Genomic DNA, 23,442 nt, shown 5'->3' on the forward strand with positions numbered 1-23,442 from the left:
AGATGGCTGTGCCACCCAGTGGTCAAACTTTGTCTACACATTATTGAAGGAAAATACAATCTTTTTCATTGTTATCTGCCCCCAAATGTGCTTTTGGCTCTGGCAGATTTTGGTACCTTTGTCTCAAACAGCTGGATAATCAAGCAGCTTGAAGGATCTTCAGAAGTAAAGAAACGTAGGAAATTTGAGGCCATTTCATGATGCAATTAAAAATGCTGCTGCTGAAATTGCTTTCCATAAAAGTTCCAAAGCAATGTATAAAGTATAATAAAAGTGGCTAAAACAGTTAAAAACAATTACAAAAATAATGGAAAATGAGTTAAAAAGCAATACAAAATGCACACCTACAGATCCAGCCTCCAAGGAATGCATCGCCTGCTGTTGCCACCGCAGTGGCATTGACAGCTGTAGCACATTCCTTGGAGGCCGAATTCGCCTCTTTCTAAGCAGTCCCCGCCCCCCATGATACCACCTCAGGGGTGTGGCTTTTGGGCAAATAGCAGCCGCTGCTGGTCTCCTACCCCTCTTGTTCCTGATGTTCATCTTTACTCCTTGTTGTGCGGCACAGGGACATTTTGTGGTTCTTCTCAGTTGCTAAAATGGCTTGGTCTGGCTCTGGCAAGAGGGTTCTAGAATCGTAGAATCGTAGAACTGTAGAGTTGGTAAGGTACCTTCAAGGGTCATCTAGTCCAACCCCTGCAATGCAGGACATAGCTAAATCTAGATTATTTTTTTCTGGGTAGCCGCCTTCACCCGAAATTCATTCATAAAGTTTTCATATCAAACAATGGTAGCACCTTCAGTTTTAGAGAGCCTGCTGCAGTCTGGCCATCTCTTTAAAATTGGAGAGTGCAGAAGGGGCTACAGTGCTGAGTACTGCTTTAATGAATAGATGTTTATAATATGTGTGTAATCCCATTATCATTTTCCCAGCTACAAAAATATTGCAATTTGAGTTCTGTGTTACTATAATTTTAAAAGAAGAACTAAACTATGAGGATCATGCACAACAAATACAAAACAAACGTACTTTCATTGCATAGAAACAAATGATGCAGAATAGTCATTTTTATTAGTGACATTCAAAGTATTCAGCTAATCCTAAATCAAGATGTGAAGTGAGACCATCTTGGATAAATTCAGGGCTTTTGTGAGCTGAAGCAGGAACAGACAATGTGCTCAAGACACTAAGGCATTAAAAAATACTGCAAGCTGTGGGCTCCTCCACACAACTTCACCATGCGTTTGAGGCTTTTTGAGTTCAATTTTACTGGGTAGTGTTCACATGATATAGTCCTCAACGAGAACCCATTTCACTTTTTAAAAAATAGTGAACTAGCTGGGAGTGCTGTGTCCTGGCAGCCCTTAAGTAGGCAGTTGTAAGGCTGCCCCTGAAAAACCCTACCTAAATGAAAAAAATTGACTAGTTGCTAATATTCCTATCTGGGGTAAGGTGAGTGAAGGAACAGCTGGTGTAGAGTCTGCATCAAGACACTAGCAGGAGCACCAGATTGACTCTGCTGGTGTACCTACACAGCCCTGAGCTCACTGCCATGTGGCCCTGTCCCTTCATTGCCCAGGTAATTGCAACAATGCTTCTATTGGTAGTGTAGTTCTATGGCACCACCCTGTGGCTACTCCTGCTCAAGTAGGTAACTCCAAGGATATCTTTGATTACTCCAGTTATATGAATCCCAATACTCTATTACTATCTTCCTGTTATTTGGGGAAGACCTTTTCATTAAAATGTTCAACCCTGCAATTGATGTGGCTTTATGTTCCTGTTTTGTTTTATTTTTCCACTGTATATTATTATTATTATTTAAGCACCCTGAAAATTTTATTTGAAGCACTGGGATGTAATAAAATAGGTAAGGTATAACCCAATAAAGAATTGCTGTTCCGAATCTTATTTGTGAAAAAGCATAGTAATATGACCAAAACAATGCTAGACACAAGGGAGAGTTCAGTCGGTAGAGAATGGGACTCTTAATCTCAGGGTCATGAGCCCCACATTGGATGAAAGATTCCTGCATTGCAGGAATCCAACTCTACTATTCTATGACAAATTTAGATTGAGTGAGTGTAGTTGCAAGTAGCACTTTAATATACCTCCAATAATATGAAATGTGCTTCTCTAATGAGATTGAATTCTGTTGCTCTGATCTCAGGTCAACATAAGATACTCGAGCTCACTTTTACCTTTACAAAATGTGCACATGCAAATTTAGGAAGAGTTTTGTGTGATTCAAAAATATACATACAGTACTCCATTTTTAATATTGGCTTAGCCAGGACTTTTTTTCAGCTGGAACTCACCAGAGCTCAGTTCTGGCACCTCTCAGGTGGGCACCATTGCCATTATAAGAGAAGTGAGGCATTCATGGTGAGTTCTGGCACTTCTTTTTCTAGAAAAATAGCACCGAGTTTAGCATTTTTCAAAAGCTTTTTATACTGCAGTACTGATTCATACAATAACTTGATAGGTATAATCAGTCCACTAGGTGGCAGGGTTTCATACAAAGTTGTAATATTTCCTACATGCTCTTATTTGTTTCTATATGTACTACTATCCTGAAATTTCATATCACAATGAAAATTGTGTTTTCAGGCTTCATAGATCTGCAGCCAAATACTCTTCCTCGTGCATGCCTTTTTCATCCTTGTTTCAGAGGCAGTTCACAGCCCTGATTGGCTGCTGCTTCAGTGCCTCTGACATTGTGTTGTTCTTGCTAGCAACATGGTGTTAGCTAAGTGGGAGCCGTACAGTCAGCATCCTGACACCACTACTCCATGCAGCCAATCCAGCTGAATACATGCTGGCATTAGAAAGCCAATTCTTAGAACTTTTGTCTTCATCCAGACAATATGTTGGGGTAGGAAGGCAGTTTACAAATACTATTCCTCTCCCAGACCCCAGGGTTTCCTAGAGTGGTACAATTTTTAGACGAGAGGGATGCCCACACCTTGACTTTGCTATAGCTCTAAATCTATCGTCATATCTCCTTACTATACTGTGTTGTTACATTCAAAACAATATGTATCAGTTTTGCCTTACATCTTTTGTTAGTCTTTCTAGTGTGCTCCTCTGCTGTCAGAAGTTGCTCTGCATTTTTCTATGTTCTCAGACCCATGTAAAAAACTCATGTACCAAGTGTCAAGCCAAACACTTTTGTTACCCAGTATCGGATATTTACCTGGGTTGATGGGCAATTAATTAATTAGCTTCTCAATCAATTAAATATGACTAAAAAGTTTGTTTTTCTTAGCATTTAATTACAAAAATCCTCAAAACAGCTTACAGATAATCAACAAAAGTAAGATGGCTAAAAGCATAAAAGCAGTAACATCAGAACAGTATGATTAAAACAGATATAAATTGCAGATAAAATGGAGAGAGGTGTTAGCCAATTCTGCGCAACTTGGAGTTGATTAAGGAAAGGCACCCAGACAGAGTTCTGCATGAGCCAGAGACAGTTCCCAAGAATCCATGTACACAAACCTGCCAGGAGCTTCTAAACTGGTTGGAGAAACAGCTGCTTCACTTCTGAAGATAAGTAGGAAACCAGGCATTCCACCAGAGGGCACCCAAGTGTGAGCATCTCCAGGAATATTACACCCATAGGCCAACCGTGAATGAGATGACTCCTTTTACTGCCTCAAATCAAGGCAGCCTAAGCCAACTCCAAATAAAACTGGTGCCCAGGGCTCTTCCTTGCCATGCCTGCTGTCCCTGGGAAATGTGACAAAAGCCTTTATCTGGGGCTACAACATTTAGGCTGCAATTACATACCTTCGGGGAAGTACATGCTATTGAACTCAATGAGACTTACCTCTGAAAAGATGTGTAGGGTTGAACTCATAATAGGATTGAACTGTTAGTCTGTTTTCATTTATATAAAGATAATGTCTGATTAAAAATGCCTTTTGTAATGCAAGTACGTATAAAAACTGAGCATGTAAGAGACCTGTGTAAGAAGGAATGAGAGATACTTATTTTAGCATGGTGTGTGTATGCTTTACAGTACATAATCTTTTTTTAATTATTCTTTTCTTTAGAAGCATTATTTTTTCTCACTTGCAAATTTAGGTACTACTAAAACTAGTTTTGTTAATTGACTAAGATTCAGTGCTTTTTTCTGTGGGTACGCAGGGGTATGCATACCCCTTAAACATTTTGTGAATCTAAGTTTGGCCTCATTGAGGAGCAGTATTTCAATATGAGTAGGAAAACGAGAGTACCCCTAAACATTTTTTTAGGGGGGAAAGCACAGCTAAGATTTATTTAATTGGGTTGTAGGATTAATTTTGAGCCTAGTATTATAAATGTAAGAAGGTCTGGTGAAACTCCCCACAAGAGGAATTCCATAACATAGATGCCACCAGTAAGAAAACTTGCCTTCATTGAAGGATGTAGTCTTGGCACAAAGGATGAATATTTTATTTATAACAAACAAACATTACATTAGGCATTAGAAAATGCCCACCAGAAATCTTATGTCCTCAGCTGATTCAGGGCTTGGTCTTTAGAACTTTTGTGTAAGACCTGGAATGGACTGATCCAGACCCTGGTGAACTGGAACATACATAAAGCAGGGATATTGTGCCAGTAGCTACCAATCTGGCCTTTATAAATGATGGAATCCAGAGCAGAACTTCACTTGAAATTTGAGCAAACTGAGAAAGTGCCTCATACAGAAAAAAGGTATTCTTTCCCAGACTTTAAGGTTACCCAGTTCAAAAGTGGCACTATTAATTGTGTGTAGAACCCAACTGGTAAGTACAAATCTTTTAACACTTCTAGGAAATTTGTTAGCTAGGGCATTTTGGATCTGTTAAGAGTTCTAAACATACTTCCAGGCAGCTCCAAGTGGCATTCAGAGATAGAGCTGGGTGTTGAAATTTAGGGCAATAGCACTCTCTCTATGTTGCCACCTAACAACAGATAATTCAGTTTTATATTTCTTCTGAATAGGGAAGTCACCTTTAGTAATCATAGCTAATATCCATCGACAGACCTATCTTCCACGAAACCCATTTTATATCACCTAAACAAATGACCATGGCATCTTGTGGCAGTTAATTCCATTAACTAAATTATATGTGAAGAATAGCCTTTTTCATCTGTCTTAATTTTTACTGCTAATAAATGGTTTTTGGACAGCATGTGCTCTGCGTGTTCTAATGGGAGGGATTGGGGAGGGGGTTATTGCTTTGTTCTTGTTCTTCTTGTTCTTATGTCTTTTGTGTTTTTTGCCTTGTATTGTGTGCTGTGAACTACCCTGAGATCTACGGATGAAGGGTGGTATACAAATGTTAATAATAATAATGTTTATCTCCTATTGCCAGGCCAGCATGTGTTGATAGATGAGAGCTGTTCTTTTGTATTATGTTTCATAATCTTTGAAAACTTTCTACTGTGTTTTTATGACATTTTTATAACGTTTTTATGACCTTTTTATGTACAAAATCAGAGATGCAGGTGCTCCTGAGGGAATAATTGCATGGTTATTCAAAGGAAGAAAGAGCAATTGGCACCACCCTTGAACTGCTGTAGCACTTTATAGTTTTTGCTATGTCCCAAATAGCAAAAGCTATAAATATTCAAGGCCTAAACTAAATCTAGGCAAAAATGAAAAATGCCTTTCAAAACTGGCCATATTTCACCTTCAACAAAACAGCCGTAATTTAAGAATAAAGAGAAATGTGAGACCTTTCTTGATGCCTTCTTGGCCGGAAGTCAGGATGATAGACTCATAAACCAGATCCAATCATTATTAATTTAAAATTTAGGTAGAAAGCTGTTTTTATGTCATTTTTGGATGCAGCCACGCAATATTTGTCACATGTTAAGACTTTAATCACAATTATCTTTAATGCAGCTTCCATTTAACATCCTACTACAATGTTTCTGGTCAATTTAATTAAATGGCAAAAATATTATGTGTTTTTCAGAGATTTTGACATGCCAGATACACAATTTGCTGCTCAGGCCAATCAGCTGCCTCCACTACCCTCAAAAGAGACACAGTTTGCTTATGGTATTCCAATGGATTCAGTAACTACATCTACGTTGCCAGCATCATTTAAAAAGGTAAGGAGGAACTAAAAGTATGAAGTGTGACATTGTTTTTACTTTTTTAAAAAAGTTAATTTTGAAAAATACCATACATAGAAATTTCTTAGGGAAGGTAAAAAATAAGTATAAAATTACTGGGGGAAATTTGATGACAAACAATGAAGCCAGATGTCTTTTTTCCATTTGGGTCCATGAAATATGTACAAAGTACAAAGATAAATTATATAAGAGTATAATGACATCGAGCTACACGTGCATTTATCCATAGATGGGATCAATAGGAATTATAAAAACAAATAAATTCCTTGTGTTCCCAATTTTCTCCACAAGTAAATGCTTTTGATAGGCTGACATGAGGGAACTGGAATATTATCAATATTCTATATCAATGCTTATTCCAGTTTAGACCCACTGAAGCCAGTGAACTGAATTGGCTTAAACTGGTGTCCTTTGGCTTAGCAGGAGGTTTGAATGTACTGTACAAATTCATTTAATTCCTCCACTTAGGTTATTCATCTTATTTATATTAGTATTATATAACGCCAGCAACTTAGCATAGAGGGAGGGTGCTTATTACTTCTGTTGTAGTGTGAGAACTATGCTTAAGTGATTACCTTGTAGACAAGGTTGTGCAACGCCTTACTTGTCATAACTTACTTTAAAGGCGTCTGGCTTGGTGAATAGCCTAATTTTCTCATAAACAATAGTAAATCATAGGCTATAAGCTGAAGAAAACTGGCCAGTTTGCTTTTCTGCTGAAAGACAAGAATGTAAAAAAATAAAATAAAAGGATAACTTCATGAATTTTGTTTGTTTATTTTAAATATTTATAGGTTGCTTTTCTCAAGGCAGCAAGCAACAACATAAACATAACTTTATAAATAAAATTACAATGGCATTACACTATATTAGAAACTTTAGATGATAGGCAGCAAGGTCATACTTGGAGAAGACCCACTGAAAACACTGAAATAAGTACATTGAGCATGTCTAACAATGGAGATCACCCTTTAAAATAAAATAAAAAGTTATGCAGCGCTTTTTAAAATTGTGTTCGAAAATTTGCAAATATCGTAGCTAGGTAAGGAAGCATAGAATTTTATATCAATCAAACTTTTGCCTTTTAATTCAATATTGTACTTCATTTAAATATAGCTGATACTATATTTAATTTTGCCCGATTCTTGCTCACACTGTAGCTTCAGTTTCTCCTCTATTTCAGATGCCCATGATAACATCCATAGTCAGTATGTTCCTATTCTTGCTTGATTGCTAAGAATTGTGACTTCTGTCCCCAGAGGTCTTGTTTCTCTTTCCCAGTGCTACACATCTGGCCATACTGACTATATTACAAGATCATGATAATAGGAGTTCCCCTTTGTCCCTTTGTCCTTTATCATCTGTCCACTGCAGTAATAAACATAAGCTAAGCCAGTGAGCTTCCTGGTAAGACGCTTGCCTCAACTTCGAAAGAACTGATAAACATTCCTCCCACACCTGGATTTGCTGATGACATACAGTTTTAATTTCATTTGGCATCTTATCAGGCAAGGACAGCAAAATCCAGTCTGCTTAGTAAATGCTTTTGCAAAATCAATCCAAGGGTTGCCATAACAGGCCGCTGCTTATCTCGAGCACCATCTGGCATTCTCATTACCCAGTGAATCAATTAATTGTTTTTTCTCTTCTTGTGAAAGTCTGCCTAATTCACCACTAAGGCTCTATTTGTGATTCAGAGTGATTCAACAGTAGTTTCCCAGCCTTTGATATCAGGCTAATTCCTCTGTAATGCATTGTCTCAGGGGTTCCCAAACTGTGATTGGGCTTCATTCAAGTGCTCCACAGCACGTCTGTGAAGAACACTTACAATTTGACTTCTATGGATTTCCAATCATAATACAATATATAAGAAATAAAAGAACCACTAAAAATCATTTATAATCATGCAACATCTAGCACAGTTCATTACAGTTGCTTAAAATATTATTATTACCAATTATTATAATTATTACCAGGATCCCCGCAGCAGTTTTCATAAAGTCTGTGGGGGACAGAGGGAGTTTGGGAAATTTTGTATTATCATAAACATTTTTCAAATGAAACAGTCTCTAGCTTCCTCATCACTTTGATACTATTCTATAAAGTAAATCCACTGGTCTCCATTTGCCATTGCTTCTGAGATCAGTTAAATTTATGGTGGTAGACTTGATTTCTCTTTTTTAAAAATGATTGCTGCACCTTATTTAGTAAGATGCTCCCCTTTTTGTTGAGAATTCAACCTAGGACTGCAGATGTTCTTGATGCAGACATCCTTTATTTTCTGTTTACTTAGTCACAGTAATTTATATGTGGGATCAGTTTCCATAATGGTCTGTTTTCTTTATAGCTTTGTGATGAATAACAATTAATGTGACAGCTTGCTTTAAAATACACTTTATTTACCACTGCAGTGTTAATTGATTAATCAAACTACCCATTTAGGCTGCAATCCTGTACACACCTAGGAATATGTCCCTCTGAATTCATTGAGAGCTACAAAGATTAAACTGATAATCTACCCAAAAAGTGGCATTGATTAATTTGACATTAATATTACTTAAAATGTATTTAAAAAATGTGTGTAAGTATTGCAGAAGCTACAAAGCAGGATGATATAATACAAAAAATCCAACATTTTATATGACAATTTAATTATTTTCTAATTAGATGAACATAGACTGTCTCTGCACTTTACCTTTCTGTACCATTAAAACACCTGTAAGCAGTAGAAACTTTCCACTGTTATATAGCTGAAATTGGAAGAAATCTTTGTAACTGAGCATAGTGTACCAGAGGATACTCTGAAAGAACAAGACTCAGTATGCCCAGTGCTATTTTTCTAGAAAAAGGTGCCAGAACTTACCACAAACGCCTCCCTTGTTCTCTTATAATGACAATGGCTCCTGAGAGGTGCTGGAACTGAGTTCCAGTGAGTTCTGGCTGAAAAAAACCCTGAGTATGCCCAAAGCATTACAGAAATACAGTGGTACCTCCAGTTGTGCACAGGATCTGTTCTGGAGCTCCGGTTGGATCCCAAGGTGTGTGTATTCGGAGGTGCCGCTTCTGTGCATGGCGCAGTTTAGCACTTCTGCACATGTGGTGAAACCCGGAAAAATACTTCCAGGTTTGCCGCGCACATATGCTGAAGGATACGTAACTGGAGGTGAACGTAAGTAAAGGTTCCACTGTATAATACAAAATATATATGAAGGGCATTTAGATGCAATGGGAGCTTTTATATTTGTCCACTAAGCATGCAGACATAGGATGGGCTCACCTGTAACGCTACACCATTTATCTATCTATCTAATTTCTGTTTCAATTTTACTTTTTTGTTTTTATTTCATAAAATTTATATACCACTTGAGTGTAGGAAAAAATTCAAATGTTTATGATTCAGCCTAGCTTTATTGTTATTTGGTACTGTTCCTTTGCTTTATGTAATTTTTTTTTATTCTATACAATATAGTTTTTTTTGGGGGGGGTTACTATAACTTATCTTGGGAACATATACTGAAGGATGGCTTATACATATCCCAAAACAGCCTCAGTTGTCATTTACTGTAGGAAATATGCACTGGCCATGCCTATAATAATGGTCTCAGGCCTACTTTAGTGCTCTCCTTTACGACAGCTATTTTTTTCACCGCTACCAAAGGGGGCTGATTTGAGGAAAGCACTAATTACAGCATTGTGCAATCTACAAAAATCCCCTATTATCTTGCTTAAATTCATCAAAATGTTAACCAGTTTGCCAACATTCTGTCAGTGTTGTTGAACATCTCTATTAATTCCTCCCAGTAGCATTAAAAAACCAAAGTATTTTGGCCTGGTTGGGAGGGGGGATGCCAAATATATACAGTGAAGAATTGTTGTAGTTACAACACTGTCATGCCTTTTGTTTTATTTACTTGGTAACAAAATTACTGTTTTGCAAAACTGGACTGCCTCTTTAATTAGAGCTAAAAACAAGTATGTGCCCACTCCCTCACTAGTCACTGTGGCGGTGAAACTTTTTCTTGAAACTTTATTTGCACTTTAGGACCTTCTATAGGAGGTATGGGGAGATAATATTTTTTCAATCCATGCTTGGGAATGAAGTGATAAAAATCCAAAGTTAAATTTATGGTGTTTTCACAAATATCACTGTCAGCTTTTCAGTCTGAAAGGGGCCTCTTGTGGATATGGAAGTGGTAGAGAGCAGGAGAAAGAATAATTTGAAAATATCTACATTTTAGCTACTGGGTATGTTTATTTTTATTTGAAAAATGTTGCTTGGGGAGGACCGCTTACACTTTTTTTATGCCACCTGACCTGCTCACGTATCTGTACCTTTCTGTGCTTTGTGAAAATGTGATCTTCCCCTCTGAATTGAAGCTCAGTTAAGAAAAATATCTGATAAGGTCTGGTTCAGCAGGCAAGATCAGATTTTTGCAAGGCACAGCTGGGAAACTATAAGAAACAGGGTGTCTTTACCTGGGGGGTGCAAGGGGTGCGGGGCACCTGGGCACCAAATTCTGGGGGGCTCCAGGCTGCCGCCGACTGCGCCCTGGTGGCTGTGTGGCTGGACTCTGGCATCACTCCGAATTTGCGATGGCTGGTATCCGGCGGAGAAGGCAGTACAGGGCCACTCCCTCCCCCGGCCCCTTCCATGGGCTGCTCAGCCGTGGGGTCTGGCGGTGATTTGCCTCACTCCACCTTTGCAATGCCCCACCCACCTGGCACAGCCAATCAGGTACTGGGGCGCTGCCGCCACTATCCATGTGCACACCGGAGGAGAAAACCCTGCGCCGCCCCCAGCATGACCAGCCTCAACCTGCTGCTCCGAACGGGCAGCCAGAGAGGAAGGAGAAATGTAAGGAGCCCCGCCACGCGGCCCCGGGCTGGGCTGGTCCAGGCTGCGGAGCTTGGTGCGCAGAGCTGCACTCCACGTGGCTTTTCCATGGCTCCATCCCGCACGCAACAGTTTTTGCCCAGGGCACGCACAGAGGTCTGCTGGTGCTTGCCTTTCCCTGGGCAGGAACACAGGAAGTGGTTAGTCATGAGATTAGTCGTGTCAAAATTCGAGGGCGCTGTGTGGATCTTTGCACCCCGGCGGTGCATATGCTAAAGACGGCCCTGATAAGAAAAGCTCTCAGATACAATACAGTTAAAATATGGGTTAAGCAAAAGTGTGGATGAGCACTTAGTCTTTAAGGAGGTTCCCCAGTACTCTTCGTTGTTTTATACATAGTCTCCAGAGCTGCTTTATGTGCATGCTATCATTGGATCTCATTTTACTGTTGAGCTTAATTTTAATGAATTGTGTTAATGGCTTCTATATTTAGCAGTCAAGTGCAAGATATTTGAGACCCTTTGACTTTGTGAAAAATTGCTCCCTGACTTCTTTAGCAATAAGCTCCTTTTTATTGTGATATTGCAAGTGTTCTGAATGTTGTAAGACCTGTTGGTGCATTTTGATGATTGCACTGAAAACATGTTATGGGAAAGGGAGGCAACCAGCTGATGTTGGGGCCTCTTTGGAAATGTTATGCTTATAGTAAGTTATAAATAGAATTCTTAGGGAAAATAACTTTTCACAATATATGTAACTAAGAAAAAGTAGGTGGCTCATTCTTATCCTTAACACAATCCTCACTGTTACAATCCTCACTGTTAAGGGGGCAGCCTCCAACTGACTAATTTTTATTTTAAACTGGCACTTCTTTCCTCACTCTTCTACAATCTTAACTACTCACACCATCCAGCATTACAGATGCATGCTTTGAAAAACACAGGATGGTGTAGTGGTTAAGAGTGGTAGACTTGTAATCTGGTGAACTGGGTTCGCTTCCCCGCTCCTCCACATGCAGCTGCTGGGTGACCCTGGGCCAGTCACACTTCTCTGAAGTCTCTCAACCCCTCTCACCTCACAGAGTGTTTGTTGTGGGGGAGGAAGGGAAAGGAGAATGTTAGCCGCTTTGAGACTCCTTCGGGTAGTGATAAAGCGGGCTATCAAATCCAAACTCCTCCTCCTCTTCTTCTTCTAAAATGAGGAAAACAATGGCTTTGCATCAAGACCTGGAAGTCTGGATTCTTTGTGGGGGTTTTTTTTTTGTTTTATGTTTTGCTTCACTGTGAAAGGAGACAAGCAAAACCAATTAATATCATTCCCTTGTTGACAGGGTAGATTTGATTTAAATAAAACTGATTTAAATCATGATTTAAATTGCCACATCACCCCCATGCTGTACTGGAGGGTTTCCTGAACACCTAGAGCAATTTTTGAGGGTGACAGGACTGTAGTGGGGTTGGGCAATGCGAAAATAGTCTCCACTTCTGTTTCTGTGAATGTCAGGGTCCCAGCTATACTGTACTCAAAAGCGGAAGATGGGGGACTAAAGAGGTGGATAAAACTCTGCTTTCAGGGTAAGTTTAACCATGTGACCAGTGGAGTATTTTTGCCCAGAAACTGAGATAAGATTTTAAATACTAACAATGCTTGAGCATTAATAATTTTATTGTTCACTTATTCTAAACTCCAGGAATGTTTGCCATTTCAGTATAGGCATTAAAAAATAACAACAGAAAATAACGTACCTCAAAAACATGTTTTTAAGATTAGTCAGCTTTTTGTGTCAATTATTCTGTGAAAAGCATTTAGTTTTAAATTATTTTATTTAAATTATTTAAAGTATTTTCATTACTTTGGAGCTGCAACTTCTAAAATAAAGAATATTTAGATAAGTGAAATTTTAATTTCATCATCAATAAATATATCATTGCAGTCTTGTTAAATTAGACTCCAGAAAAAGCTCTCTTAATAAGCAGTGTGCCGAGTTAATTCCAACCTATTTCTTTATAAGGCCCTAGTGTTGTCCTCTAAGGGATCTTAGGTTTCATTTTGGAGAGAATTGATTTACAATGTTCAGCTCAACTTGGTATAAAATACTAATGGTTGAAGTCTGGAAAGACCTCTTCCCTAATACCTTGGAGAACTTCTGTCAATGACAGTGGTCAGTTCAGGGATCAAAAACCCTTCAGTTAAGAGAAGAGCTAACGTACTTGCACTTATTCATCTTGAAGAAGCATGCATTTGCTCAGGGGCAATACAAACGAAGTACTGAGCATGGCCAGCAAGATGTGACCTTTCTATTTAAAGCAATGAGGACTTTGAAAACCTAACTATTTAATGCAAATCCAATGGATTTTCACAAAAATAGGGAAAGACAAACTACACAAATTTTGGATGCATATGAAGGAGAAAGAAAACAATCAGACAGTATGTTTTTATGGTAAGGAACAGTAGATAATCATTAGACTTGATTATTTTCACCATGTCTGTGTTAAATTAGGCCATCTTACAGTACTTGTCATAAATATACTATAAGAATTTTTGGAAACATTGTGCCAGTTGTCTTCATCTTAATAACATTTAGACCATTCAGGGTTTTTAATGGGGGGATGCAGTTTGTCTTGCATGAGCTAGGTTGACAACTTCATATGTTTTATAATTTTTAATAGGCTGCAAAGTGGTTTTTAAAACTCAGTAACAGAACTATTACATTGTTCAATCTCAATTCTGAATTACAACCACAGCCTTCTTTTTTAATTATGAGAAGAGATTGTACCAAGATAATGCAAAATTGCAAAACCTATAGGAATGCAGAAAGAGCAGTCGGCAACATTGACTGCTTTTCCAAGAACATATATCTTGATTTGAATCCAGAATAGGGTGAGGCATTTTACTAAAAAAATCTGTCTTGAAAACAGGGGATTTTAGTCAAGATTGTTCAGCAAAAAAGGTTTTCTTTCAGTTTTTCTGATGTTACAACTGCTGTGATTTCATTCCTTCTTTATACACAAACCATCTGTATGGTCGATGCAGCCATTCTCTTTAGTGGACTATGCAGATAAAATGTGTGCAATACTTCAACACAGCATTGTGTTAATATCAATATTCTCACAGTATAGTTTTAAAATATTGTTTGTACCTATGAGAGTGTAGTGTGATTGGGAGAAAAATTGTCTTCTGCACTCTCATTTCAATTCTTGCTGTGGTTTCAAATGTATTTTATGTATATATTGTGAAGCAGCTAAATAACTTGTATCATATATAAATATCCAGCGCAGGAACAAACAGGCTGTGCCCCAGGTGTGGGCTGCTTAAATGGGCAAGGGGCGGATCCGAGGGAAGCCCACTGTTGGCTCCATTTGCTCCGCCCCCTGGCACAGCCCACCTCCCAGCCTGCATCCCCATTCGCCAAAGCAGGGTGCAGGCTAAGATCCAGCTCCTGATAGGCGGCGGGGGCTTATGCACCCTCCACCTATCAGGAGGGCACTGCTGTTTGAATTCCACCGTCGGGGCCCCAGTGAAGTTTCTTCTGTCCAGCAATTCTGGAGAGGTGAGCAGACTTGCTGTGGTTTCAAATGTATTTTATGTATATATTGTGAAGCAGCTAAATAGCTTGTATCAGTATACAAACATTCTACTGAAACAAGGCAGTAGGAAATGTGGCTACTTGCACCTCCCTGTCCATCAACCCTACTTTTAATTGTACACCTGGAATGCTAATGAGAACTAATTTATGTGAAATATTTGTTTACATATTTTAAAAGTGCTTGCAATACCTGCTGTGATAATTAAGGACTTAAGGTATCTATTGAAGTCTCCCTCTCTAATTCTTTGTAATAAGTTTCTATCTTTTGGGGAGGTGCTTTTAGAAAAATACCTGTTTCCTTAACCATTATTTTTCAGAGGTGTCTCAATCTGTGACTCATGTTCTTAAGTGGATGTTAACTGCGTCTGTGTACTGAATGGAACATATCAGTCAGCTTGGGCAGTGTTTTCTTTATGAGATTCTCTTGGCAGGAAATCAAAAAGGCAGCTAAGCGGTGGGAGGATCAGGGTTAATAGATGTATTGCATTAATGCACACATGACTGCAACTTTCAAATCCTTCTTTGCTTGCTGTTCTGAAAAAAGCAAATCTGAACTAACATCACAATGGTAAGACAACTAATACTTTTAAGGTCTATATTGTTTCTTGACTTGATATGATCTTTTTAGCCATAAAGCCTATCCTGAGTGACATTTGGGGCGGGGGGAATTGTAATTGGTTCTGTTTTATAAAATTACAACAGAAGTAGAATTAAGAATTTGCTTTGGGAACATGTTTTGCTGTTGTGTGTGTAGAAGCTGAGATCAGGCATGTCTTCCCAACCTTGCTTACTGTACTGTGTTCTGTAGCGTTTTCTAATCACTTGAATAAACATGAAGAATTTCATTTCACTTTCATTCATAACTTCCTCTTTACATTGTCTGGATGGCTCAACAAATAAACTTGGGCTTCATCTTGGAAATAAGCCACATAGAGCAAAATTTGTCTTTCTTCTGATAGAGGAAGGGTTAGTCATTTAGAATATATTTTTTATTGATGAAACAATGTGCCTAAATTTTCTGATAAATTCTCTGAGAACTGTAGCTTTGAACTGTGGCTAAATGTAGGAATATGGTAGTTTTATGGTGGTTAAGCTATGATTTCTGAAGAAAATAACAAATAGTACTGGGATTCTCATCTAATTTCATTCTGGAGCTCAGTGTTGTCCCTCCTGATTCCTTGCTAAAGCCAGTCTTAACACCAAGGTTTAAAGCAAAATCAAAACACAGCCATATTGTTAAAGAAGCGTAAGAAATAAGATTTTACTTTCTTAGCTAAGATTTTGTGGGAAAGTGTTTTATAAGAAAAATCTGAGAGATGTCTAGGTGAGTCTGCAAACACAAACTAGATCAGTGTAGCTGTTTAAAAAGTTTGAATACTGTGGTGCATTATGGAACATAGTTGGGTGGGGTTTTTTTTTAATAAAAAGCAATCATTTTTGTTTTTGCGATTTTTCTCTTGTCATTCTGTCATTCATTGTGCTCTATTAAGTTATTTCACTTCATCTCTCTCTCTCTCTCTCTCTCTTTCTTTCTCTCTCTCTCTCTCTCTGTTGGCTATGTTATGGAAGAAAAATCAAACTTATTTATGTTTCTCTTCATTAGAATATACTTGTGTTAACATGTTTACAATGCAAATACAAGCAAAAATATGACCTTGACCCAATCCAACATATTTGTTGTAGTGCAGACAAAAGGATCCCCCAAAAGCAAAACAGAGCCTGTTGAGGATCCTATTTTATCTCTTTTGCCTCACCAACACATACACACACCAGGGAAGAGAGAATTCTGTTGACCTCAAATATTGATCCCCTCTATCCTCCCTTTCTGACCAAGAAACATATAGAAGCATACTCAAAGAATTTGCTGAGCGCTCAGGTTCTTCAGGTACTCTGGTTGCCTTGTTTATGTTCTGTATTCAGTGTATCCTTGAAAACAAGTACAAAAATGTACTAGTTCACACACAAAAATTAGCTTGCCTCCCATTTATATCCTAAAAGAAAACACAATAACCCACTTATGTAATTATTTGCTGCCTTGCTCTTAGGAGGCTATTATTATTCATCACAAGTAACTAGGTAAGTGGCAATTTTCAAGCCTGAACATATAGCTGATAATGAATTATTGCACACGGTGAAGAAGACTGTGACACTCCTTTCGTCAAAAAAAGTGATAATGACTGGTAAGCTTCTTTGCAACAGATGATTCCATAAAGCAGTTTCTAGAACTGTGGGCAACAGTTGTGCTCTGGAAACCAAGTTAATGCCTTTTCTCCATTATTAATGCAGTTCCTCATTATTATTAATCTCTGTATAACTGGGATGAGTGGACCTTAGACTTGTTAGAGCTATTTCATTTTTCATTATAACCCTAATATCTGCCAGTCAAGGTATACAGAAGGCAGCTTGAGCACTGAACCTGCTTTGGAAGTGAACTCAATGCATTTCAGAAACACATACTGTCATTTCACCTGTATTTAGCTAAGGAAGATCCTGTTTTTCTGGTTTAGAAGAGAAGCTGAGTGTTCACGGTACTGATTGGCTGGTCCTTGTGTCATCAATGAAGCAACTGCATCTGTGTGTGCAGCACTGATTGTCCAGCACTTGTGTCAGTCACAAAGCCATTCACTTCTCTATTGGAGCAGTTGTAAAGGACTTGTGCACATCAAAGTTTAAAGGAGATTTATCTCTCTTGCTTTTTGGTGAGGTGGCTTTTCCTCAACTAGATTTGATTTTGTTAATCAGCAGATACAGGAATATGATAAGGGAAGAAAATCCAACATAAAGTTGCACGTTACTGAACGATATGGGCCTTTTCTTTCTTTTTTTCACGCATGATGAGGTTTAACTGGGTGCCATCTATTGCCACACCACCTACTTTAATTTTGTTTCCATCAGCCCAAAGCAAAGAATGTTGCCTGCCCACCAGTTGTTGTTGAAGGCGTGTTTGTGGTAATTTTGGATTTTATTTTTAAACCATTCTTTTTGTGGAGAAAGGCTATTGCATAAAATAGCTGTATTTAAAAATTGCCCTGCTTGCAGCAATACACACAAATTTTTGACTGCTTTTTGAGCAAATCTGAAATATTGGAAACATTCTGTTTAGTTCTGTACTGGCACCTTTTTTTTAAAAAAACCAACGTATACCCATACTCGTGCCCACAAGGGACCCCTGGTTTCCAGGACTTATGGTGGGCGAGGCACTAACTGTGGGGAGAAAAACACATTGTTTTGCACAAGCAATGAGGGAGATTGTAGAAAAACCCAACTGAAGTGGAGCCCAAGAAAATTATAAGAGACAAGAACAGAGAAAGAACTGTGAGTGGAGGGGGGCCTCTTTCCCTATCCTTTGGACCCCCTAGGAAACTTGATAAACCTGCTGCATCTGGAACTGGGTATAGAGAGTGCAGCTGAATGGTACTCAGCTGTGGGCAGCCTGAGGAAGTACCATCCACCCTGGACCTGCCCATAAAAAGCAAGTCTAGAGTAAGAGACTAGGGTGATGCCCACTGTTTCCAGGAACTCTTCTCATTCTGAGAATTTTACGTGTGAGCTGAGAATTTGTTTGGACCCCAGATGAGAACCTGGGAGTTGAGAGGGAGCAGTGTCAGAAGGAAAACAAATTGATATTATTATATATGTATTAGTAACGTTGCATTAACGTAATGTTTTTATATATAACTGTGCATCTTTGTAATATATTGTTTATGTTGTGTGTTGCTTCTTTTTTTGCACACTGTTAGAGATATTTTAAATATATTAAGTAGTATAGAAATTAAATAATCAGTCAGTCAAGCTCTGTCTACTATCCTATAAATATCAAAACAGATTTGGGAGGCATAAAATAGAAAGTGCTCATGTGTGGTTGAAGGGGCACAAACGTGCACAAGGAAACAATGCGTATTTGGGTAAAATACTGAAAGAAAAATGGTGGCTTTAAGCAACAGCAGAGATTTGAATAAAGCAGGAATGAAGGAAGACTGAAGGAAAAATTGGTGATTTTAAACAATGGCAGAGGTTTGAGAAACTGAGTGGGGTGGAACTGGCAGTTTAAAACAAGGTTTGAATAGAGTGAGAAGGGATTTGGGAATAGCTCTGTTGTGTTAGCTTCTGTGTTGTACCCATTTCTACCATTTCTCCTGATTAAATCTTTGTCTTACAAAAACAACAACTCTGTCACTCCATCCTTGCTTTACTCAAATCTCTGTCATTGTTTAAAACCACATTTTTTTAACCTCAGTGCCACTCCACTTTATTCAAACATCTGCTATTGTTGTGAGTACAAGCTCTTACTGTATCATTTGAATGATACACTAACACTATCAACATAGGGCTCATGTGCAAAGGGGATTGCAGAATAGGAGAGGCACTGTGGCATGGAAATGTGGGGTGGTCTGAGTGCAAGAGAGTTGAAAGAAGAGGAAGGAGGAGGTAGGAAAAAGGAGTGACAATCATAATTAGGGTGCAAATGGAGTTGCAAAAAATAATAGGAGGCATGGGAATGAGGTTGAAGATTAAAGCAGGGGCATGAAAGGGTTTAAAGTATAGGCTTAGGTGGTGGCTGCATAATTGGACAGTAGGTGAAAAGGGTGCTTAGAAGTTGCAGAGTGTGGGAGGAGAAAGATGCAGGTTACCATGGGGGTTGTGCAAGTGGGGTTGCAGTAGAGGAGGAGGAGCCATAGACATGGGGTGCAGGTGAAAATGGACGTAAAGAGGGGCTGAAAGATAGAAGAGAGAAACTGCTTCAGAAATGGGGTTTGGAAGGGGCAAAGTGAGCTTTAGTCATTGCATGGGTTGGGAAAGGGAAGCTTTAGGGCAGCCCTTCTCAACCTTTGGTCCCCAGATGTTGTTGGACTATAGCTCCCATCATCCCTGAGCACTGGTCCCACTAGCTAGGGATGATGGGAGTTGTAGCCCAACAACATCTGGGGGTACAAGGTTTAGAAAGGCTGCTCTCTAGTAAGTTAATGTGGGCAGAATCACAGTGAGATTGATGAGCACAGTAAGCAAGGTGGAGCCCCTAGTTTAGAAATATTTACTTTCTGATACTGTGTAAAAGTTAGGCTTATCAGAAGGCAAATAACCATGTTGCCCTGTGGTTCTGAATGAATCACTCATCTGGATATTTTCCAAATTTGGAACAATGATTCATAAAGATAACCCTTAGCCCCTGCTATGATTTGGATCAGAATCCCTACTTCACCATTTACCTTCTGAGAAAAGCTCCCATAGTGAATAGCAGGCATGGGCAATTACAACTGTGACTGTGGTAGATGCCTCCTCATCCCACCCCAAGGTTCTGGTCTGACTCCCCATTTCCTTATTTTTTTAAAGGCTATGCAAGGACAAACTGCATGGCAAAAGTCATTTGAGTAATTCCTTTGTCTATATCAGGAATGATAAAATGATTTGATTACATGCAATGCAAAAGCATCACGAAATCCACCCCCACTCTCATCAGAGCCTGACTGGAAAGAGAAAAATAAAGATCAGATCAGCACATCTTGCAGATGTACAACAGGTAATCTTTTCTGCAGAAGAGGACTCTGGACTTATAGAAAGCTTTATTTCTCATACCCATACTAGAAGTGTGTGATGCACGTAGTGTATGTATAAAACATTAATACACAAAGGTCAGGATTGATATTAGCCAGAGGCATCTGCTCTTCCCCTGCCCTGAATAGATCTACTCAGAGTAGATCTATTGAAATGAATGGACCTAACTTAGTCATGTACTTTTCAGTGGATCTATTCTGATTAAAACTTAGTAGAATACCACCCATAGTCTTTTAGGACTCTGTTGCTTTCACTGTGCAGACTAAAACAGAAACACATAAAGTTTTGTTGCTTAATGTTTTAACAGCTGTTTTTTATACATTATTATGTTAGAAACAAAGCTGAGGAATGTGAAAGTGACATAACACAATCTGTCTAAAAAGCTAAGCATTTTTAACTTCAGTCACCAACTTAAATCAGTGTTTAAATTTGATTGGGTTGTGACGTTTTTAAAGAGTCTTGTTTTCATGACAGACTCTCCAAGCTATATTTCATCACATATCAGGAACAATGGCAAATATTCAGTGACATATTTTGCTGTGGCCTTAAGGCTTGTAACTGGCTCTGGTTGACATAAGTTCACTTGTCATTCATAAGTGAAGGTGATTAGCACTGTCAAGAGATGAGCTGGGGGCAGAATTCATTGATGGGTATCCATAGTTAATAAACGATGTTTGTTTCCCAATTGGTACTGAGTAAAAGCTTCAGAAGGATCTCCTCCTTAATTTTCAAAAGAAATTTATAGTCTTTAAAGCTGCAGAAATAAGGACATGGAACTTGCCTAATGAAATCTGAGAAATGGAAGGAGTTCCTTGCCTCTCCTTATAACAGTAGAATTATAAACAAACTAATTACTCTGCCTCTACGCAGGTCACAGAATTTAGCTCCTCCTTGCAAAAGACTTAGATTTCTGTTTAAGCTTAAAGTCCATAGCAGATAGCAAGTTACAGGAAAGAGAAGAGAAGAAGCAGAGTCAAGTGAACTATGACTGGAAGTTTGTCTTGCACTGTTGGTCAGTAAAGATGTGCTTAGGAAATCCCACTGGGTAATAAGAGTAGTGAACCTGTGGCCCTTGATACTAGAACTTCCATCATTCCTGGCTGCTAGCCATGCTGGCTGGTGTTGATGGGAGACTGAGTCCAACATTATCTGGATGGCCACAGCTTTCATTTACTGAAGGGACAGTCCAAGGGGAACATAATCTAGAGCAGAGCTTTCCAAACTCTGTCATGACATGTTAGGTGTGTCATGCGAATGCTTCTCTTGGGGCTGGAAAGGGGTTAGTTTAACTTCCAGTATGCTAGTAAAACTGAATTACTGGGTCATGAAATGATATATGTCTAAAAAGCGTGTCACCAACGTTAAAAGTTTGGAAAGCTCTGATCTAGAGTCTAAACCCATGCAGTGTAATATGAAAACAGACTTAAAGGGCACCGTTAACCAGCATCTGTAACGGTACAATCCGCCCTACAACTACTTGCAAAGGCAAGGTTGGGTTTTGGCTTCCTTTTCTCTGAGCTGATTGTGTGGAGGTTGTCTAATTATTTTAACCAGTCAGAGGCAGGCTGTTTAATCTAGACTTTTGAAAAAAAGTGCCCTTGGTAGAGCTTCCCACTTATTTTGATTTAGTGGGAGTGGCTCCACCTTTCTGAATTTATACATCTTAGTCTACTGAATAGCAATGACCATTGACTGTCATTGTGATCAATTAAGCCAGCAGAAATTGTATTTTGTTGCAAAAGCAATTCAGCAGGTATAAGAACACTGCCTTCCTGTGCTGTTGAGTTTGTTTTGCAGTGCTCATTTTGCATTTTAGACAAATGAAGCTAAAAGCTTTCTGGTATATACATTTCATGAATATGTACAAAGAATTTATTTGCTAGTGCCTCTTCTGTCTCCCCTGTGTATAAGTGAAACAATAAAGTAAGTAATTTTGGGGACGGAGTGAGGGTAATGGAAGTGGAAAAGTTTGATCAATCAGAACACTGCATTCATACCAGACTTTTTTGAAATTGGTGCTTTATAAATAAGGCAACTTCAGACATGGCATGTTGGCAGCGATTTTTTGTTTGTTTGTTTTAAATCCAACAAGAGCTCTTGGCTTTTCACATCAAAGTTTGTCGGTTTTGCTTGAGGCAGCTTTTTGTCCTGAATAGATGGAAATAGGCTGGGCAGAAAAGCACTTCATATTGCTCAGACTTGTGCAGGGCAATCAGCAGCGTGGAAATATCTTTGCATTTCATGGGCATTTGCTGTGTTTGTTGGCACCCTTCCCTTTTCACCTCTAGAAAATTCTGCCTGTCTCCTTGGCACCTCTGAGCAATCAGCCTTCTCCGCCTTTACGCTTTCCTCTGCCTTTACTTAGGCTGGAGAGGCCCTCATGAAATGATGGCGCGCCCTTCCTCCTGCTGCCAGTGGTTAATTTTTAAAAGGAGACATGCACTCTCTTATTACACGAGATGCGCTGGAAACAGGTTTTTCGGGGCTGAATGACCAGGGGATCAAATGTCTTCCACTACACTTCAGGTTGATTTCTGAGGGCGTGTGGGGTTCTCTTTATCTCCCAAAAGACGCTGGGGCTCAGACGTGCCTGGAATCCGCGTCCTTTGAGACTTGCGCTCTGATACACGTCCCAGATTCCTCTACCCGCTGTAGGCCTGACCTGGATGGAGGAGGCACGAGGGAAACCTCTCTCTTTGACGCCCTTCCTTCCCCGGGCGCCGAGGTCCCACGTGGCTCCTTCTTCCGTGCGCCGTCTTCAGCGCCGCACTCTCCTCGGCGCGGACCCCATGGGCGGTGACCGGAACTCCGCCGTCCTACCTGAGGCGCCCGTGCCAGGGAGAGAGCAGCTGCTGTTGGTGCTGTAGGCGGAGGCGGGCACCGCTCGCTCGGGCGGCCGGGCGTGGCAGGCAGGCTCTGGCATTCAGACAGTTGGCGCCTCCGCAGGAGCCGGCTTTTGGCGCTCTCCTCTCGAGAGCTCCCCGCGTCGACTAAACGGGAAGCTCCTCTGAGGTGGCTGGCGAGCTCCGGACTGAGGCTGCCGAAGGAGGAGCGCGAGCGAGCGGTCATTAGCTAGTGAGTACAAAGCAAACCCAGCGCGGTTTCTCAATGGGCCGGAGAAGGGCGGGAAATGGACGTCGTTGGCGCGCGGGAGAAGTTGCCGCGAAATCCCTGCGGGCCAGAGAGGAGCCTTATCTCCCCAGTCTTGCCGAAGGGTGGGGTGGGGGGGACGGCAAACGCTTCCTGCCTCTCATTGGGCGGCAAGGATGCCCTAGCCGTAGACCTGAAGGGAGCAAGAGCTAGCTGGTTGGAAACCGCGCACCTGGGGCTGAAGTCCGCTTTCGCTCAATC

The 23,442-nt window shown here is 39.8% G+C and overlaps 1 protein-coding gene across 4 annotated transcripts in view; it reads left to right on the forward strand.

The window, feature by feature from the left end:
• Positions 1–23,442, forward strand: part of CRYBG1 (crystallin beta-gamma domain containing 1) — an 89,090-nt gene that overhangs the window by 24,019 nt on the left and 41,629 nt on the right. For 2 of the 4 annotated variants that reach the window (XR_014546833.1, XM_083608267.1), the window contains exon 2: positions 5,956–6,094. Coding sequence is in view for 2 of the 4 variants with exons in the window: in XM_083608267.1 (XP_083464393.1) it covers positions 5,956–6,094 (139 nt within the window). In the remaining 2 variants the exon portion in view is untranslated. Of the gene's footprint in view, positions 1–5,955; positions 6,095–14,926; positions 15,107–22,749; positions 23,167–23,442 lie in introns of those variants that run through there. The other 2 variants (XM_083608268.1, XM_083608269.1) reach the window with 2 other exon arrangements.

Source organism: Podarcis filfolensis (assembly GCF_964270895.1).
Source record: "Podarcis filfolensis genome assembly, chromosome: 3".
Classification (NCBI taxonomy): Eukaryota; Metazoa; Chordata; class Lepidosauria; order Squamata; family Lacertidae; genus Podarcis; species Podarcis filfolensis.